General features: G+C 34.6%; 3 protein-coding genes across 8 annotated transcripts in view; 1 reads left to right on the forward strand and 2 right to left on the reverse strand.

Moving 5' to 3' along the window:
* Sec5 (exocyst complex component secretory 5) overlaps positions 1 to 2,843 on the forward strand; it is a 5,578-nt gene extending 2,735 nt beyond the window's left edge. Inside the window, exons 6-11 of the mRNA XM_018454750.1 lie at positions 938 to 1,122; positions 1,211 to 1,325; positions 1,422 to 1,700; positions 1,769 to 2,095; positions 2,168 to 2,352; positions 2,466 to 2,843. Of these exons, the coding sequence (XP_018310252.1) occupies positions 938 to 1,122; positions 1,211 to 1,325; positions 1,422 to 1,700; positions 1,769 to 2,095; positions 2,168 to 2,352; positions 2,466 to 2,652 (1,278 nt within the window). The 3' untranslated portion in view covers positions 2,653 to 2,843. The remainder of the gene's footprint in view (positions 1 to 937; positions 1,123 to 1,210; positions 1,326 to 1,421; positions 1,701 to 1,768; positions 2,096 to 2,167; positions 2,353 to 2,465) is intronic.
* A 73-nt stretch (positions 2,844 to 2,916) lies between these two features.
* On the reverse strand, positions 2,917 to 9,732 carry LOC108726924 (uncharacterized). Its single transcript, XM_018454749.1, has 20 exons — positions 9,477 to 9,732; positions 9,084 to 9,244; positions 8,775 to 8,932; positions 8,552 to 8,690; positions 8,292 to 8,472; positions 8,085 to 8,195; positions 7,757 to 7,981; positions 7,366 to 7,490; positions 7,122 to 7,250; positions 6,805 to 7,016; positions 6,598 to 6,734; positions 6,268 to 6,534; positions 6,042 to 6,192; positions 5,330 to 5,869; positions 4,905 to 5,207; positions 4,407 to 4,796; positions 3,776 to 4,107; positions 3,589 to 3,673; positions 3,136 to 3,436; positions 2,917 to 3,001 (listed from the first exon to the last, which is right to left on the reverse strand). The coding sequence occupies exons 2-20, from the start codon at positions 9,187 to 9,189 to the stop codon at positions 2,943 to 2,945; spliced, it is 3,951 nt and encodes a 1,316-aa protein (XP_018310251.1). The 5' UTR covers positions 9,190 to 9,244; positions 9,477 to 9,732; the 3' UTR covers positions 2,917 to 2,942.
* A 59-nt stretch (positions 9,733 to 9,791) lies between these two features.
* Positions 9,792 to 18,751, reverse strand: LOC108726926 (cleft lip and palate transmembrane protein 1-like protein). 6 transcript variants are annotated; one of them, XM_018454754.1, is made up of 9 exons: positions 18,480 to 18,751; positions 17,869 to 18,158; positions 17,087 to 17,201; positions 16,757 to 16,977; positions 16,382 to 16,667; positions 16,109 to 16,297; positions 10,935 to 11,143; positions 10,587 to 10,838; positions 9,792 to 10,020 (listed from the first exon to the last, which is right to left on the reverse strand). In XM_018454754.1, the coding sequence occupies exons 2-9, from the start codon at positions 18,120 to 18,122 to the stop codon at positions 9,927 to 9,929; spliced, it is 1,620 nt and encodes a 539-aa protein (XP_018310256.1). In that variant the 5' UTR covers positions 18,123 to 18,158; positions 18,480 to 18,751; the 3' UTR covers positions 9,792 to 9,926. The 6 variants fall into 6 exon arrangements, with proteins under 6 accessions (XP_018310256.1, XP_018310258.1, XP_018310254.1 ...); XM_018454756.1 differs by having other exon boundaries at positions 18,472 to 18,751; XM_018454752.1 differs by having other exon boundaries at positions 17,869 to 18,379; positions 18,472 to 18,751.
* Positions 18,752 to 19,420: the final 669 nt, after the last annotated feature.

Genomic DNA, 19,420 nt, shown 5'->3' on the forward strand with positions numbered 1-19,420 from the left:
TATATATATATATATATATATCGTGTGTTTCATTTTAATTGCCTCAGGCAAATATCTCAAAAAATATGGAAGATACAAAAAAATGTTTCAGACAAAAAGTTATATGGTTTCGAGGGGGACGTAAGACAGTGTTATTAATTTGACCTTGAATAATTGTTTGAAGGTCACATAAAGATCACTTTTAGAGCGGAATCCATAGATGTTGCTCAAGATTCGAGATAATCTTAAGCTAGTGCATGAATCAATCAGAGGCCGGTATATATTCATAGTCGGTTCTTATTTCAAAACCATCTTAAGTAATGTCTTAATACGCTAACGCGGTTCTCTGATTGGTTCATGACACCTCAAGGCTGAACTTAAGACGATCTTGAATATAAGAACTGACTATGAATACCGGCCAGAGAGCCGTATTAGCATCTTAAGACGTTGCGAGGACTGGACTATGGATTCCGGCCTTAATTTCTTAAATGGAACTCCCTATTTTTCATTACATTTTCTTATAGTTTATCTCAAGAGCTTTCCAAAACACTATAAAGTTATTTTTCATTGAGTACTTTTCGAGTTATAAAGGCTCGAAAGTTACAGTACCGTCGGTATTAGGATTACACCAGGTGTCCTATCGACGGTTAAAATCTCTTGAATATTGTTCGGGATCATGTGGATAACACTTGTTAAGATCAAGATTCATTTTTGCACTAAAAATTCATTTTTACGTAAAAATGAAAATAAGAGAAATAATATCCAATGGCCTTGTTAAGAAATTAAAAGTGACCTTTATGTGACCTTCAAACAATTATTCAAGGTCAAATTAATGACACCGTCTTACATCCCCCTCGAAACTATACAACTTTTGTCGGAAACATTTTTTCGTATCTTCCATATTTTTCGAAATATTTGCCTGGGGCAACGAAACACACGATATATTTGTCCATGATAGAATTTAGTTTTATCTAATATGCAACATGCCATGGGAGCCATGAAGAATATGTGCAGTCACGATGTAGAGGCAAAGTGGCTTTTACATATCTTACGTTGCGTTAGACAAATGTATGCTTCTTTGATACATCTGGATTTACCTAGCGAAGCTCTCGATATTTTCGGTTCGTTTATATTGGATTTAAGGTACACTCTCAAAATACAATTAGTCATTCAATTAAATTTTTTATTACCTATATATCTATATATTAATTTAACTTTTTGCATATTATAGGATACAATGTTTGATTGCTCTCTTCAAACAAGGAGCAGACAATACAGCAGCTCTGAGTCAAAAAGAAACGTGGCAGATAGAATACTTGAACGAGGATGGTGGAGTTACGAGATTGGTATAATATAAAAAAAACTTGAAATTTTAGTGAATTGCTGCTTTTATTACGCATTTATTTTTCTTAATTATGCATGTTGTCGTTTCATACCAACAGCCATACTTATTTGAGGAAATAGTTCTGGTGATATCGAGACATGCGCGAGAAACGGTAATTGCTTGTGGTCCAAGAGAAGGACCACTATTCAATAATTCGGCACATCAGATTATCTATCACAATATCATTAAGACATTATTCATATCATTCGCGCGGTGCCTACAACAATTGGCGTTTAGCGGCTGCGAGGAAGCTATGGATAATGATGAAACATCGGTTTCGCAATTGATTGGATCGCCTTCTGGTTATAAAAACAAAACCAATAAGCACCAAGGACCAGTAAGTAATAATAATAATCCTCTTTTGCGCTTTCACATACTATAAAATATCTATAAATTTCTTATCAGACGTGGGAGCAGTGTCTCTTAATCTCATTAAGCAATATACGATACACGCTAAATATCGTTTTACCAAGAATCGGAGATGCCCTGAAAGCGCAAGGCTATCCGGAATTATCCACCGCTATCGGATGGAACTCTGATTGGACACAATTGGAGACGCTGGACAGTGCTGTTCTAGACGCATACCTAGAACGCCGCTGCGATCCACTTGTCGGTACGATAGAACCTAGCATGTATTTAGGCGGTTTAGAATGGGATTTTGATACGGAACCGACTCATTTGAAACCGTATGCCCAAGAAATATTGGCGAATCTAATCGCGGTACATGCTGAGGTAATGTTCGTGGTGTGGCAAACTCTCTCAAGGGATAACATTTATTATATCTCTAATATCATCTTTTCGCAGGTACGCAGAGTTGCACCAGCTCTATTACAACGGATCCTGTCTCATATAATAGAGACTATAGCAGAGGAACTCGCGCGACTCATGTCGTGCGTTACGCAATTTCGTCCGGCTGGCATTATTCAAGCTCGAACAGATATTATACTCTTGAGAAACGCCCTACAAGTCTACAGCACAAGTAGAGCAAGGTAAAAATTATTAGATAAATATCGAAAATAGAATATCACCTTGTGAAAATTGTACGTTAAAATCTGTTAGCATTTTTAAGTCGATCTTTCTTTTTCTCTTTTTTTGTAAGCAGAAGCTTTTTCGAGGAAGCTCTGGACGCGATACCTCAACCAGTAAATAAGGAAGATCACATGAGAATAGAAGCTCTTTTGTCAAAAGTTGCAACGTGTATGCGACTGCAACTGTCGTGTCTTACCAGCGAAGTAACGGAAAATATTCATTATTTAACGGCGGATCCTGAACGCATTACCATTGTGTAATTTATAACGATCAAAGTACATAATATGTGATTACAGGAACGTTGTAATTATTAAAAGTTCTATTATTGTATTTACATATGCATATATTGGATATGGTACATTAACATTATACAACGGAATCCGCACATCCTTGCGACTTGTATTTGATTGTAATGCGACAATTGTAAAATAAACTTTAATTCGCTATGTAATTAGTTTTATTTTCTGATTTATTTTTCGTGGAAATTGATCAGTATCAAAAAGTATTTGTCACACGTCGAATGATATTCACATAAAATCAAATTGAGTAATTAGGCTTTTTTAATCAATTGTAACATTCCAACATCTCCAGCTAATAACACAGTGTCACCTGAAATAGAAGAACGCACATAAAAATTATCACTTGAAATAGAAGAACGTACATAAAAACAATTAGCGTTAATAAAAAGAAAAGCTCAACGTTATAGATCGTTTTTATACAACGTATGATATGAGAAACTTTACTCGTTTGAAAAACTTGGGTTGCGCCTTTTGCACCAACGATGCAAGGAAGACCGTACTCTCTTGCTACAACGGCGCCATGACTTATTAAACCGCCCAATTCTGTTACGATTCCAGCTAATAATGGAAAATATGGACTCCAACCGATATCGGTGCAGTGTGTAATCAAAATATCTCCATGCTGTATAATGTTTGCTTCGGACAGATCGGTTATCACGCACGCTCTACCTAGTACAGAACCGCCGCAAACTGAAGTACCTTCGATCTTCGTAAATCCTTCGTAGGACGAAGCGTCGAGAGTCGGCTGTGACAAAAAATATATATGCAATATAAATCTCAGGGATACGATAGAAATACATATATTGAAAAATGTAATGGGGGAAAAATTATTTTTCTGAATAGTGCAATACAAGTGATTTGGCTTGACTCAACTTGGCTCTAACATTTATCACAAACCTCTATTGGCACGGGCATGCCAGTACTAAATTCCGAATATTCAAATTTTGCTACTTTCTGATAAATCTTTCTTCTACGTAGCGCTCTGGAAAAATTTCAAAGATAGACATGGCAAATTATAATATACAAAGGATAAAGGGTGATGCACTGAATATGTAATTAAAAAATGGTGTAAAATCAAACTCACTTGCGCACGAGTAATCGATTATTATTATGATTATTCAATAGTTGCCCGATCTCTTGATGCGTCAGGAAAAATATGAGCTGTTCATCGGGTATGTAACTTTCCGTAACCATCAAAACACCAAGTCGTCTATAAGCTAATCTCAATATATGCATAGCGGATATAGTTACATTTTTGGTCATTTCTCTGAGCGTGACAGCTTTTCGACATAAAGGTATTACCATCCGCAGAAAAAACTTAATAATCGATGATGTGGGCGTTTTCAAAGATGTTATGGTTTCTTGCACGCTAAGCGTTTTACTCACGTAATTCTCTTCAATAGACATTGCTAGTACCTAATACAGAATAATGAGAAACGTACGTATGTACAGGGTGTTGCAGATACATACTAGGCAGTACAACGGGTTGCGCGGCAAACTTTGCTGAGGCAGGCGCGGTTCAGTAGGTAATAACGTACTGCCTAGTATGTGTATCTGCAATACCCTATGCATACATACATACGTGTACACGCACGCACGCGCGCACGCACGCACGCGCGCACGCGCGCACGCGCGTGCACGTGCATATACATATGTTGTCATCACCTCATTCAAAATGTTTTAAATTCCTTTGTAAATAATTTGAATTATCACACCTGAATCGTATTGATGATATTATCAGGTTTAAGTATCCAAGGTTCCGTGAAGAGATCTAATTCGTGAACACATCTGTGACCGTGCATCTTGAAAAAAATTTGTAATTTTTCCGCAGCTGGAGGGCAATTTAACTCTAACCAGGTTATAACTTTCGTGGTCTCGAGCTTACTAAATTCATCCGCTTTACCGCTCCTTCTTATGCACGCCGCTATTTTGCCGAGAGCTATCGGCACTTCGGTACTGATAACATTAGTGCACGAACTCAGCAAAACAGCAATGTCCGCAAGATGCTCAGACGTAAAGTTATCGCTTCCATTTGTTAAAAGCGACATCGCTATCATCTGGTAAGATACGCTGACTAGGGACGCCATGTTATGACCTTTTCCTATCTGAAAGTGTTTTAATTAGGGTATGATTCTTTAAAAGTGACGTTTCAAGGTTGAATTTAATAAATAAAGATGTTCATTTGAATGTTTATTCAATGTGCCATAATTTACCAGAAAGATTTCCCCATATTTCTCATTTAAGATATTGTATAAATCAAGAGGTGTATCAAATTCGTTAGCGTCCAGAGTGTACTTGTTAAATATGTCGATCGTTTCTTTCACTAACGCGTCATTTCTCCATGCTGTTGTGAATATCTCATACGTCATATACATCCTTCGCCATTTGCTTACGATACCATATTTCTCTATTGCTGCCTTGTGCACTTCAGATGTCGTTACTACACGTCCGCATATGGCTAAATCTATCATTTTGTTCATCATTGTCATTTCCTCACCAACATCTTGTAAAGTTGACTAAAAGAAAAGATAGAAAGCGAAATAATTTATTAATTAGAGATTATTTTACAGAGATTGAATTATGTTTGAGCGATTTTGTATAATGTAAACACGACAGATGCAAAAATTCAAGCACTTACATCCAAGTAATTCATCGCGCACCTCATACCGACCATATGAAAATAACAACAGTCAAACTTGTTGAATTTTGCGCAAAGCGATAGATTCAAAACTTTCATGATCGTGGAGATTGACAGAGGACTTATGGGATATGGAAGCACTTCTCCGATATTGGCAAAGGTCATAAGATCGACGTCGCAAGGTACTCCCGAGTCTAACTCGTGCATTATCTCGAAATCTGTCCATGCATCAATGGTTGTGATAGGCCGTGCTTGTAACATATAGATCTGCTCGTCGACAATCGCCCATTCCACATCTCGAGCTGACCCAAAAAGCGATTCCAAGTGCAATCCTATTTTAGCTAATCGCAAAGCGGATATATCGGATATTGAGATCTTTTTAATCTCCTGTTCACTTAGAGCGCTCGTAATTACGCCAATGTCATCAAGTAAGATTTTGTGCTCCTTATTTCCCAGTACTGAGGCACCTATAGTTAGAGTGTTATCCCACTTTCTATGAATCATAAAGGTATCAGGCTCAATCTTCCCTGACACTACCGTCTATAAAAAAAAAGTTACATTAGGGCGATTTATGTTATTTGTACTATGTAACAAGTATCACGAATTGGTGCAATGATTATCACAAATATTAAATATCATTCAATTTTATAAGTGCGTATTACACATTCAAATATTTTTTGTAACAGTATTTCTAATATTAATTGAGCATGACCTCTCCTAAACCATAATTGGCTGTAATAACAATGCTGGACGGATCTCCAGTTGTGGGATGTCTAGTAAACATGACACCAGCCGCTTCCGCGTCGACCATCCTTTGAATGCAAACACCCATAGATGCTCTTATCGGTAATCCGTTTTGTCGCCTGAATTGAAAGAAACATCATGTATAAATTCAAGACAATGTTAACGAGGCAACATTGTAGAGAAGAATAAATTACCTGTATTCGACGCTTTGATATGAAAACAGGCTTGCCCAGCATTTAGCAACGCATTCAATAACGTCACTCGCATTCTTCACGCCTAAATATGTCGAGTTTTGACCAGCAGCTGAAGTCTCCTCGTTGTCTTCTCCAATTGCGCTGGATCTTACGGCATAACGCCAAACACCTTTTTCATTTACAGATGATTCTAATTCCTTTAAACCCTGTAATATCATTTTTGCAATTTCTTTTTCAACAGGAGTACCCTGAATAATGGACACCGCTCTGAAAAATAGAGAACAGGCTTAGTTACAGTCGCATACATTTTACGCGAAATGTTAGACGTACTTTTGACAATAACTTTCGAGGTCCTCTTTTTTTTTGCAACAACTAATATCATTGATTAAGTTTTGCAATTGTTTACGATGTTGCAATTGTCGTTCAAAAGCGAGACTCGTTATACAAAAGCCTTGAGGTACTGCAAACTACAAATGAAAAAATTAATTTTACAAAGAAAGAATTTTTTGACGAGCAACAATTATCCCAAGTACACACGTCATCGGTATCGATAGATGTCAGAATTGCAAGAGAATATCCTTTTCCTCCTACGACACTTTCATTTTGGCATTGTTTATCATCAAAACGTAGAATGTATTTATCTTTTTGCGCAAATGTGTCGGGCCATGTTATACGTTGAATTTTCGCGATCGAAGTTTGTAATTGCCTTGGTCCAGTATATGAGCAGCACGTAATCATCAGTCCAACACCTGGTACATTTTAAAAATAGATTCAAACAAATAGATTCATAATATTTGTAGATAGTCTTTCAATTTTTGGTATTTCTTCCATTATGAATTATTACATCGACATACCTGTACTGCCGTTTAATTGTACTCGCAAATTACGAGTTGTACAAGCCCAAGACCATGGCTGGCCATTGTAACAAGTTATCGCGGTGCCCACCGAGTAATTGATTACGGAGCTGTATTGTTTTCCAGCTGCTGGAAAGTGAAAAACAATGGCGCGTAAATGTTAACGTAGCGTCATGCTGTAATACATCTTGCATGATGCAATGCGTGTATATTTGCATCGAGAATGATACATCAGAATAAAAACCTGTAAATGCAATCTTGTAGTTTATGGGAAATGTATCTTCTTTTTCAAAGTCGCTCAATTGCAGATTGGTCCAATCAATTTTGGTTATCATTCCTCCGGCTTCCTGGAGGTGTCCAAATTGCATGCTGCAATTAATTTCGTTTCACGAATGATTAACGTATTTTCCATTTTAAAATTAGTATTTATATAATTAAAAAATATTAATTGTTGCTTGTATAAAAATTTTCTCTCTCTATGTGATGTAATCGTAATATTTTAACAAGGGGACGAAAACAATGGTAATATAATAGAATAAAATAAGGATGTGTTTAGTTGACTGATTTCTTCATATAGGAAATTTTATATCGAACTATTTTATCATGATGTTGTAATATGTATTTGTTTGTCTTACTGTGAAAAGCTATGTTTGGTATTGCTCACACCAAGATAATACATAGCTCCATGTTGTGTCACACCAACAACTGTGAGAGTTTTATGAAATTGATAAGATTCATGTTTACCCCAACGTCGCTGGCAGAGTCCTCGTAAATAAAATTCACTTGTATTTGAATCTTTGAACGTTATCTGTCCGATAATGGATCCCCATAGGTCGAAACCGGTGTCATCTATTAATTGACTATCAACAGAAAAGGAAGCTTAAACCTATAGTATATTACACTGAAATGAGAGAAAACATGTAAACATAAAACATCAAATATATTAATGTTGTTAAGTTTTACATTTTGTGCATCCAATATTGATTTTTCCACGGTTCACGTGCTAAAGCATCCGCGTGCAAATAGGTACTCCAGTCATCTGGCCATTCTAACGATCGGGGTTTGCCAATAAATCTGAAAAACGGAACGTATTTGTAAAACAGGATGTTCGGACCGATTACACTTCTTAATATTTTTTAGCACTTAACAAATTTATTTCCCCTTACTCACATAAAATTTAGACGAATATGTTCCACGTTGTCATTATTGGATGTATTTCCTCGGCATTGGTTTCGAAGGAAACCATTGTATGTAATTCTCCAACGTTGTCGTGGTTCTAAGGATTCAATCTTTAAACCAGATGCTGACCATTTTTTACTTATATCTCCTACTGTAATTGTATCAGGACAATCTGTGTATTTAAAACGAGTGTATCATTAGAATGTTATATTTACCGGTTATGTAATATTTTTGTATCAAATGATCTTTACCGGGCAGCACATAGATTCGGCCATCCGACAAGGTTACTTGCAAGATCAATTCTGTTATGTGATATCCTCTGTGAGTCATTTTAACAAATAACGAATTACTTTTTTGATCAGCACCATAGAAAGATACACTGTCACAACTCTGTCATACAAATGAGTTTAGAAATTCATTTTGCATATAATTAATCTACCAATTAATCTACCGCGAATATTACATACTACTTACATTCTCGTTCATAATAATTTTTGGATTATCCGAGCATGGTTTCAAGATCTTCTTTACATTTAATATTACATCACTGTCTTTGAGTTTACTTGTTCTTGTTTTCTTCTCCTTCGAGATGCACCGAAAAGCCCACCAACGCTTTAGGACAAACGGTATATCTACAGAAATATGTTAATTTAAAAGCAAACGATTTTAAATCGATTATTGCTGCATCATCGTAAAAATAACAAAGTCACAGCTTAGTATTATCCTGACTTGATACACAAAGAAAAATAGAGTTATGTAACTTATTTGTCTGGATCGTCTTACCTAAACCCAGGTAACATGAGACTTGCTTGTTCATGAACCAGAGATAAATCCATACAGGAGGAATAATCGGAATCAGAATTTGTGCGGCACCCATAATGCGTGTCATTATTTATCTTGTAACGTGGCACAAATACTGCAGTTTGCAATAATTTCCGCTTACGCTATAAAGAATATATACACGTACTCATATATATATATATATATATACACACACACGTGCGCGCACGTGAATGCTACCAAAGTAGACTTCTCGGTCTGTTTCTCTCCTATTATATATCAGTAGATATTGAAAGACTGACGTGTTATCGCGTTAGAATCGATTCAAATAATTCAAGGTCCCCCGTTATCGGGCAACGCAGTCAGTATTTTCTCACGTAACAAATATAATCATACCTAGAAGTAACTTGATGACATATAACACCTGCTAAATGAGTGTTCGAAGAAGGAATGTGCCGTTCTCTTTCCTGATGTGTTCAATGTTATTATGCAATTCCCTTCTACGAGTCCTTTGTCACGCTGGTTATTGAACGCATCGCGCCGAGAACATTATAGATAATATTATCACATCGATTATACATTGTTTGCAAGATCCATTAGATCCGTCAGAAACCATTTATAAAAGAAAAACAAAAATTGAAAAATTATAACAGTGCACTTTAGGTGATAATAAAAGAAATTTATAAATATACTTTTTGTAACAATTGTGTGCGTATATTGATTAAATTTTTACATTATTGATATAAATACTGTTTGTCAGCATGTAATAACACTTCAACATGATATTACGAAAGTTTTAAGTTCTAGATAATGAAGACAAACAATAACAGTAAACAATATAAATTGTTAATTTGTTTTTTTGTGCATATTGTTGCCAGAATCAACAGCTTCTTCTGTGATTGTATCAGTATCCACACGTGATTTATCCACCGGATATAACCTGTGGATAAACGTTTTTTTTTTACATTCTAAAATAATGATCGATACATACGTGATAGTTGCGATGAACGCTCCGAATAGAATGACGTGCGTTTGCACCAAACCACCGAATATTACTGAACAAGTAGCAGGTAGCGATGAAGAGTGACAAATTTTCGAATAAGACAGGTTTAGATCCTTCCAAGAATGGATGACATAGCAGTTTCCACGTTTCACAATGGTCAGGTAAAAGAAATGAAAAGCCAAAAGGGACAGAAAAACATATTTTTAAAGAATGCTTACCTACAGGTAGAATTTCGTTAGAAGAAAGGATCGTTTTTGAGTTATCCAGTTTAGTAAATCTATTTACAAGTTTTGAATGTATATATTTGTAGTTGAACATAAATTTATGAAAATTAAATTTAATTATTTCTGAAGCAAATCGGTTCGGTCGAAAAGAACATAAACGGGAATCGATCAACACATTTTCTCCATTCCGTTACGATCTACTCTCTGTCGTTCAACATAAGTCGCAATGTTCAGTGGTACTCGGTATGAATTTCGAGTTGAACGAAAGGAAACTCTTACCATCTTTGATACAGATAAATCAGAAAGACGGCGTCATCTCTGAAACATGCTATTTTGTGAGCTGTCGGCATCGTTATAATGAAAGCAAACACGTCATCGATGAATGTGTTAAATGCTTTGTACATGAACGCTTTCCACGGCAGATGCGCCACGGATTTCAATTTATAATTAACGAATAATTGCGGCAGCATAAAAAGGAATCCAAATGCGTAAACTCCATTCACTAAGGAATTTATACTCCAAGAATACCAACTGTAACTCAAAACAATTTAATTAACGGCTCATCTAGAGCATAAAAAATATTTCATACATATATTTTTGTCGTTATAGATAAAAGTGGTCGTTTACCTTTTGTGTGGCTGATAAAGTAACGAGTATATTGCACCAACGATAACTAATGGATATAATAAGTAATTCAGATAACGCATACTTTCGGCATCGAATTCTCTAGTTTTCATTTCTGCTGCATCGATGCTATCAGTTTTAAATCGTATTCTTGGGAAAATGTTACCGCTACTGATTAATTCCACTCTCGACATCTTTTTCAATTTCCATAGCTATTAAATAAATAAACATATACACACGTGTGCGCGCGCGCACGCACACACACACACCCCTAGATAAATGATGTTCGAAATAACTGCTGAATCATAGAAGAAAAAAGTGTAAATACACTTTCTTTTCTATGTAGAATGTGATAATGTAAAGAAAAAATTTCATTTTCTAATCTTTTTAAGATTATATCAAAGTTATCTTGTGTGTTTTTTAAAGAGATTCTCCAGTCATTTGACATAATATAGGAACTTGATTAAATTTTGAGAATAAATTTGTTATAAAAATAGAGGCATTTCTGAATTTTTTCAAATTTTTTGACCATCTGGATTAAAAGTTATATTTCAATAAAAAGTAATATTTTTTAAATTTATACTCTAATAGAAATATACGAAAATTTACAAAATAATGATAAAAATCTCAATTTTTTTATGTAAATACTATATGAATTCAAAAATGTTTATATAAAGTTACATTGAGATGCAGACATTAATTGTTCAATAAATAAACAAAATATTTGTTTGTTATAAACTAATTGATAAATCTCAATAAAACTTTGCATAAGTCATGTTTAATACTTAATATATGTTTATAAAAAAATTTAATTTTTATTTTTTTTTAATTTTTGTTTATAACAATAAAACTAATAACAAATAAAATAAATAATCTATAAAAATGTGTTACTCAATGAAAATAGAATGTTATGAACACAACTTTCACATGTATGTAGTTTGTTTAAAGCGTAAATATTAATATGTGTTTTATGACTGGAGAACCTCCTTAAATAGAACACTATATATTTCAGTACCACGAAAGCACAGAAAAAGATGATTTATTAGAATTTCTTTGAAATTATCTTGAAACAATATTTAAAAAGTCAACAAGAACGGCACAAAAATTATCATGTTCTGACATGAAATATCTCATAAATTATTAATTCCTTTATAAATGTACATACCTTAATAAAGAGAATAAAGACTGGTACAAAAAATACATAGTTGCTTTTTAAAAAAATTATGTAATTTGTAATACGCAATTACATACCTTGTTTGACAAGAAGCTATGTATTTTCTTTGCATCAAGTGATTCATCTCATTATTTTGTGATTACAAAAGTATCAAGGTATGGTTATAAAAAAATTAATAATACGAAATATCTTGTATTTTGTATACACATATGTATAACGGTACAAGATAATTAACATATATATAATTAATTTAATTTAAATATGTTAATTTCTGTACTGTTCCAATGACTTTTTGGGTTGCTTCAAGATTAGTTTAGAGACTATTTAATTTATCTTTTTCTGTGCTTTCATGATACTGTGAAATAAAAATATGTTTTTTAAAAACATAAAATAACTTTGATATAACTTCAAAAATTTAGGAAATAGTTTTTTTTCATTATCAAATTTTTACATAAAAAAATAAAGGAAATGCATATTTCGCGCGCGCGCGCGCGCGCGCGTGTGTGTGTGTGTGTGTGTGTGTGTGTGTGTATGTATATATATATATATACAACGTAAATACAGTTAAGATAAACAATATTAAATCTCATAAGAGAAACGTACATGTAAGAACACAACCTATAGAAAATAAATGCCTTAAACGATCCAACTGAATCTTAAGTGCTTATATAATTCTGTGTGAATTTATATACTATGTAGGATAGTTCTTTAAACTGCGTGCTGAAATAATTTTTCGGTCTTGAAACGCAATCCTTACTAAACCACCGCAGTAATATCACAAATTAAAATGACTAACAATTTAACAATTTGATGCTCTTTATGTATCTTAAAACGATCTTAATAATCCTGAACGATATATTAAAATCTGTAAATAATTAATTTTTATTGCGAAAAATATTACCTCGGCCGGAAGTCAAACCTGAATCTCTAGTATTCCGTGCGAACGTTCTAAGCATTTGCGTTTCAAGACAGAAAAATCATTCCGCCGCGCAATTTAAAGGACTACATATATAGTATATAAATTCATACAAAATTATATAAGCACTTAAGATCCAGCTAGACCGTTTAAGGCATTTATTTCCTACAGTTAAGATATTTAAAAACTAAATCATATTCCATATTACACCAACTGTGATAATGACAATATAAATTAACACATGTTGTATACTCGTAATGTACACCATATATACTATATATATAATATATATATACAGGGTGTTAGTTAAGTATATTGCCATACTCAACAGAGTGATTCTTTGGTTTATTTCAAGTAAAAAAGTCCATATAAACATGTGTCCTAAATGGCTTAGTTTCCGAAATACAGGTGAATGTTCGCAAACGTTTGACAAAACGGTAAATTGCGCTGGAAATATCTTCCTGCATAAATATGTCTTGCTTCACGAGAATTACCATTCGCACAACCGTAAACAAAGTGACAAAGTCAAAGTCACAAAATCAAAAATAGAATTCAGTTCTGATGTTGCTGCAGGTCAATTAGCTTGTACATATGTTTTCAACAATTCATCTAATTGCTTTATTTCATCAGAAGAACTGAAGCCTGTTTTTGACTAGTTTTTGACTAGTTCAAGCTGTATTTCTTTCAAATAAACAGATTATTACTACACACATTAAAATTTTTTTATTTCGGTAATTAAGCCGTTTAGGACACATGTTTATATGGACTTTTTTACTTGAAATAAATCAAAGAATCGCTCTGTTGAGTATGGCAACATACTTAACTAACACCCTGTATGTGTATATATATATAGGGTGTCCCATAACTCACCTGACAATGCTCGTGGGCAGATAGAGCAGACTAAACTGAGTCGAAAAGTCCTCTACTATTTTGTAATTTTCGCAATAGTTAACAAGATATTAATTACTAAAAATTGCCGAATATTGGTCTTCAATAATTTTTTTCTCAAATACTATCAATTTTACAAAAAAACTGCAAGAGACAAAAATTGTTTATTTTCTTCTCATAAAATTCTGAGAATTTTTTCAGAATTTTTTAATACCGTATTTTCTCATGTTGGTGAAAATAGTTGCTAATAAGGAAATGCAATACTAAAAAGTTGATAAAAAATTCTGAAAAAATTCTTAGAGTTAAAAAATTATTGAAGACCAATATTCGGCAATTTTTAGTAATTAATATCTTGTTAACTATTGCGAAAATTACAAAATATTAGAGGACTTTTTGCCTTAGTTTAGTCCGCTCTACCTGCCCACGAGCGTTGTCAAGTGAGTTATGGAACACCCTGTGTATATATATAGATCGGTGGGTCGTACATTCGGCAGCAATAGGCCGACTGGACGCTCTTATTCGATTATCTTTAACGTTAATATCTCCTTAACTATTGCTGACACCGCAAAATGGTACAGGACTTTTCGACTCAGTGTAGTCTGTTCTATCCACGCACGAAATATTTTGCAGAAAAAAAGTCCTATAGACATATGCTCCTTTTTGCTTTGTTTCGCAGGAAATCACGAAAAAAGAAAAAAATATATTTAATTTATTATTTTAATTATTTTATTTATAAACTTTTTAATGAAGATTTTGTTCGAAATGTGCACCTCTTGCAGCAATACAAGCATTGCATCTGTCAAACACGGCTCTTGTAGCAGCCAGGCCTTTAAAGCATTACCGTTGCAGAAACCGTATACAAAAACCATATCAGCATATTCACTATTAGAATACGTACGCGGCATATTGCAAAAGACAAAATTCATCTACTATTAAAGGCTTTCAAAGAGCGACTGACAAATTCATAACAGAAAGTGGAAAATGTAATCAAATATGTCGGTGCTAGATATGGCAAGAAATATAAACATTTTTTTTCGATTTCTCTGAAACGGAGCAAAAACGAGCATATGTCTATAGGACTTTTTTTCTTAGTTTTTTACTCCTCTACACGCTCCCAAAGTTTTGCGATTTAATTTGGAAACACCCTGTATATATATATATATGAGGGTGAATCAGAGTCATTGAACCAGCTTTTTACTCTATGAGAAAATTATCGACTGCACACCTAATTATCGACTTAACGGTATAGATCAGATGCGTGGATATGCATCGTGTAAATTGATTATCCGAGCACGAAGTATTTCATGCAAATCGGTGGAAAGAAGAAAATATAGAGAACAGAAAATTATAACATATTTAATTGAAAATAGAAAATTATACAAGTCTATATTAACGTTTTTGTTTTATGTTATACAAATAATATTAAATCTTCTTAATTCTTCTCCAGTCATGGCATTTGTAAGTACTATTTCGATAGTACCCAAAAATAAAGATCCCACACAGCACACTTTATCCTGAGGATATCCCAAATTGTCCCATATTGATAAAGCTTTATCCTGCGGACATCCCATATGGGGATAAAGGATCAGGATAAAGTGTGCTGTGTGGGATCTTTATTTTTGGGTACTATCGAAATAGTACTTACAAAGGAAGTTTCACAACTGTCCGGAAATGATTTGATTCTCCATGAAATATGTTGTTAAATATGGTGTTTCACCCCCTAAACATGAGTTAGCGCACGTATAAAAAAACACGTGTCTCTTAGATTTTCGTGTACAACAACATATTTTATGGAGAATCAAATCGTTTCTGGACAGTTGTGAAACTTTCCTTGTTAGAATTGCTATGGCATTTCTGAAGAAGAGTTAAGAAGATTTAATATTATTTGTATAACATAAAACAAAAACATTAATGTAGACTTGTATAATTTTCTATTTCCAATTAAATATATTATAATATTCTGTTCTCTATTTTCTTCTTTCCACCGATTTGCATTAAATACTTTTTTGCTCGGATCATCAATTCATATGATGATATCCACACATCCTCTATATCGCTCTATATCGCTAAGTCGATAATTAGATGTGCAGTCGATAATTTTCTCATAGGGTAAAAATTAAGCTGGTTTATCGACTCTCTCTGATTCACTCTGCATATATATATGTATATATGTATATACATATATGTATATATACGTACCTCGATAATAGTACTAATACCAGTAGGAATGAGAACAAGTAAGGAAGAAGCTTCTTCGCAAAGATAAAGGAAGATCACGGTTTGACTAAATGCACGCCAGATCACAGTCCATTTGCTGAGGCCTATGAGATTACTCTTCTTCCGCCAAAAGCTAACGTCATTTTTAATAGCAAGGAAATCAAACAACAACTGTAAATGAAAGATTGGCGTTCTCTTTTATCTTATATTTTTTTTAGTTTTCATGATGCATATAATATCTATACTTGTACTCACGTGTACAGCTGCAATGAAGAATGTACCACCTAGTAGGTAGATGTTAGTATCTGCAAAGATGCCCTTTACCTCATCGACATCTCTGTCGGAGAAGCCAAGATTCTTGAGATTCTCCATGGTTGCTTGTACGTGCAACACTAATCTTAACTTTCCTAGAGACACAGGTGAATATTCTACTGCAACGTTCATCGTATTATTTTGTGGAGTAATCCGCTGAAGGTCCCGATGCCGTGTTCGTAAGAAATCACAGTTTACTATCGGCAAAAATGTCTGTTTGCCAATTATTCTGCAATAAACAAGCAAGATAATGTGTTTTTAGCGATTAATTTATTTGAGCCATATTGTGTTGCACAAATAGAATAGAAATTTATATACTTTATATGGTTTACGAGCTCGGCAGGTATGCCATATATAGGAAGCATAATGTTGTCTGTCATTATTGTAAATGTCACACGACTTTTCATGTGCGAGACTGGACGTACAACAATCTGGCTATTAGCTGTCTCCACTCTGCGGTCGCCTAATAACTTGAATGCTTCTGCTTCAGGTACTATATATTGTGTCATTTTAATCGCAGTGTACGAAGTAAATATATCCTATAAAGATATAATTAAAGTGGTATAAAACAGATAGAATGTTGGAAAGTCCAACAAACAAGCATAGTTTATATATGTACATATGTCGTAATATTACATATCACATTACTTTTTGCAAATTGACAAATGTTCTGTCCTGTTTTATAAAGGGAGGCACTAAAAATATATGTAAAAACAATGTTCCATTCCGCCGTGTCTCATGTGGTACAGTCAATATCACTGGACTGTAAGAAAGAAAGTACATTCATTAGATTTGCAAGAGGAGGAAAGTCTCCCTCGGAGACTTTTCATTTCCATACAATGCTTTTGTCTTGGATTTATGTAAACCGATTTTCTCTCTCTCTCTCTCTCTCCCCCTCCCTTCTCTCTTAAAAAAGCAAGAAGGCAAGAACAATAACACATGAAAAGGATATATTCATAGGGATGCTCAAAGAGAGACTAATGGAATATTTATACTGACCATAAATTGTTAACTTACACTATAACCCCATACAGCATAGAATTTGCAGCAATATCACTATAAAATCTCTGCAATATTGCTGCAACATGTAATGTTGCTGCAACTTTTGTGCAACTTAGTACTGTAAGAGACCAGTAAAGTTTAACACAATAATTTCAATATTTTCATTCATAATAAATTACTAGATGCATGTAATACTTATGTCATAACCATAAAGTTAATTCAAATTTAATTGTGTTTCTTACATATACGATCCTAAAGATATAATATTGTTAATTCAAATTTTACAGCAAATGGCAGCAGGTAAATCTATGTAAATCATTGTGTTGAACTTACTGGTTACAGCATAAGTTGACAGAGTTTACAGCCAATATAAACTCTTCTTTAATTAACATTAACGGTTTGATTAAATGATGCATGAGGATACTCACATGATTTGCATTTGATTGTAATCAAAGTTTTGTGCCGAGTATACGAGATCAGTATCTCTGTTGACGGGATTTCTTTTAACTGAGCTGTACATGTACAAATCCAACTGCGGTCGTTCGCTCAGGTATGACTCAAGGCACAGCTTGCCATCCTCGCAAGCTGGCGATACGAATAACAGCGATAGTGTGTATATCGAGTAAACGATATATGCCAGAAATATCTCGGAAAGAATAACGCTGAGAGAGGGCCACTGCATTTCAGCTAATTTTGATGCGACTACCTTGAGAGGTATCTGTGTGTATTACAAAAGATAGATGCATATATTATACAACATTACATGGTTCTTACGTGCTTAGATTCTCATTCGAGCAGTAAGTGAACGAGATATGTTTATAGGCGTCCAACTACAGCCCAGCTAATCCGGCTTAATGACAGAGGTCAGGCCCGGCTATGGCTATCATTGAATGCTTTCCATTTGGTGACACAAGTTGACACGAACATCATTTTATCTGTCTTGAGAGTAGCATCATTCAGAGAGTAACAGAGATATAACGACACTTGTGTCCACTTGTGTAGTTTTGTATTACCAAATGGAAAGCACTCACTACTTCACCACTCAATCAGGTCACCAGCGATCTTCGTGACCTTCGTGCCTCGAATACGCGAAATGCCTCTTCTTCTTATTCTTTTTCTTCTCAATAATCTCTGGCTTTTTGACTCACTACAAACTGCTACAAACTGTCACAGTACCATGCGATAAATTTGTACATATCCCATGGTGAAAAGATTACATCGTGTACTTATTGTTAGTTGTGAACGTCTCTCTCGCTCTCATTCGCATTTTGCTCATTCGCTGCTCTCTCCAGCGGTCAAATTAGACGCTTTCAGCGCTTTCAAACACTTCTATCCTTAAGCCTGCGGCATACGATGCTTGTTTTCCTGCTGGATTCCTAGCTGGATTAGAATCTTGCCATCGTATTGGCTGCGATACTGATAGTGTCAGCATCGTAGCCAATACGGAAGCAAGAATTTATTCTAGGTAGCAATTCCGCAAGAAAACATCGTGTACCGCCGACTTTAGGGAGAAATCACACGGTGCGGAAAAAACTGCGGAATAAAGAATGCGTCATTGGCTGCGTTCAGCAGAACGTTTGTTTTGCAACTGTTGGAAGTTTCCTTCGCGCTAATTGGATCATACTTTTAGATCTAGAAGAATGGTCCTATCTCAGCAGATAATCATAAAACGGTTGCAAAACTGTTGAGTCTGCTGAACGCAGCCATTGAAGCAACCAATCAGCGCTATTCCGAATAGCGCTGATGTTAAACTGGCGCTACATTAGTCGCATCGCAGCGTCGCAAGCGTTGCGCTCCAATCAACATCAAGCTAGCTCGACTCTGGATCATAACGCTTGCGACACGCTTGCGACATTGCGATGCGACTAATGTAGAACCAGCTTTACGTCTCATGCGGGATCTACAATAGAAGTCGTAGCGGCGTAGTCTTAAGTCGTAGAAAATTGACCAATCACAGTCGAATATGAGAAGAATAATCAA

This window comes from Mycetomoellerius zeteki, unplaced genomic scaffold (genome assembly GCF_001594055.1).
Source record: "Mycetomoellerius zeteki isolate Tzet28-1 unplaced genomic scaffold, Tzet1.0 scaffold453, whole genome shotgun sequence".
Lineage (NCBI taxonomy): Eukaryota > Metazoa > Arthropoda > Insecta > Hymenoptera > Formicidae > Mycetomoellerius > Mycetomoellerius zeteki.

Coding starts and splice junctions, on each gene's coding strand:
- LOC108726924 (XM_018454749.1), bottom strand. CDS start 9,189: ATGACACGCATTATGGGTGCCGCACAAATTCTGATTCCGATTATTCCT. Junction 8,196..8,291: donor CATATTCGTCTAAATTTTAT/GTGAGTAAGGGG, acceptor TCCGTTTTTCAG/ATTTATTGGCAAACCCCGAT. Junction 3,002..3,135: donor AACCCAAGTTTTTCAAACGA/GTAAAGTTTCTC, acceptor CTTCTATTTCAG/GTGACACTGTGTTATTAGCT.
- LOC108726926 (XM_018454754.1), bottom strand. CDS start 18,122: ATGCAGTGGCCCTCTCTCAGCGTTATTCTTTCCGAGATATTTCTGGCA. Junction 16,978..17,086: donor CATTTGTCAATTTGCAAAAA/GTAATGTGATAT, acceptor ATATCTTTATAG/GATATATTTACTTCGTACAC. Junction 11,144..16,108: donor GTATTAGTACTATTATCGAG/GTACGTATATAT, acceptor TTTATTTAATAG/CTATGGAAATTGAAAAAGAT.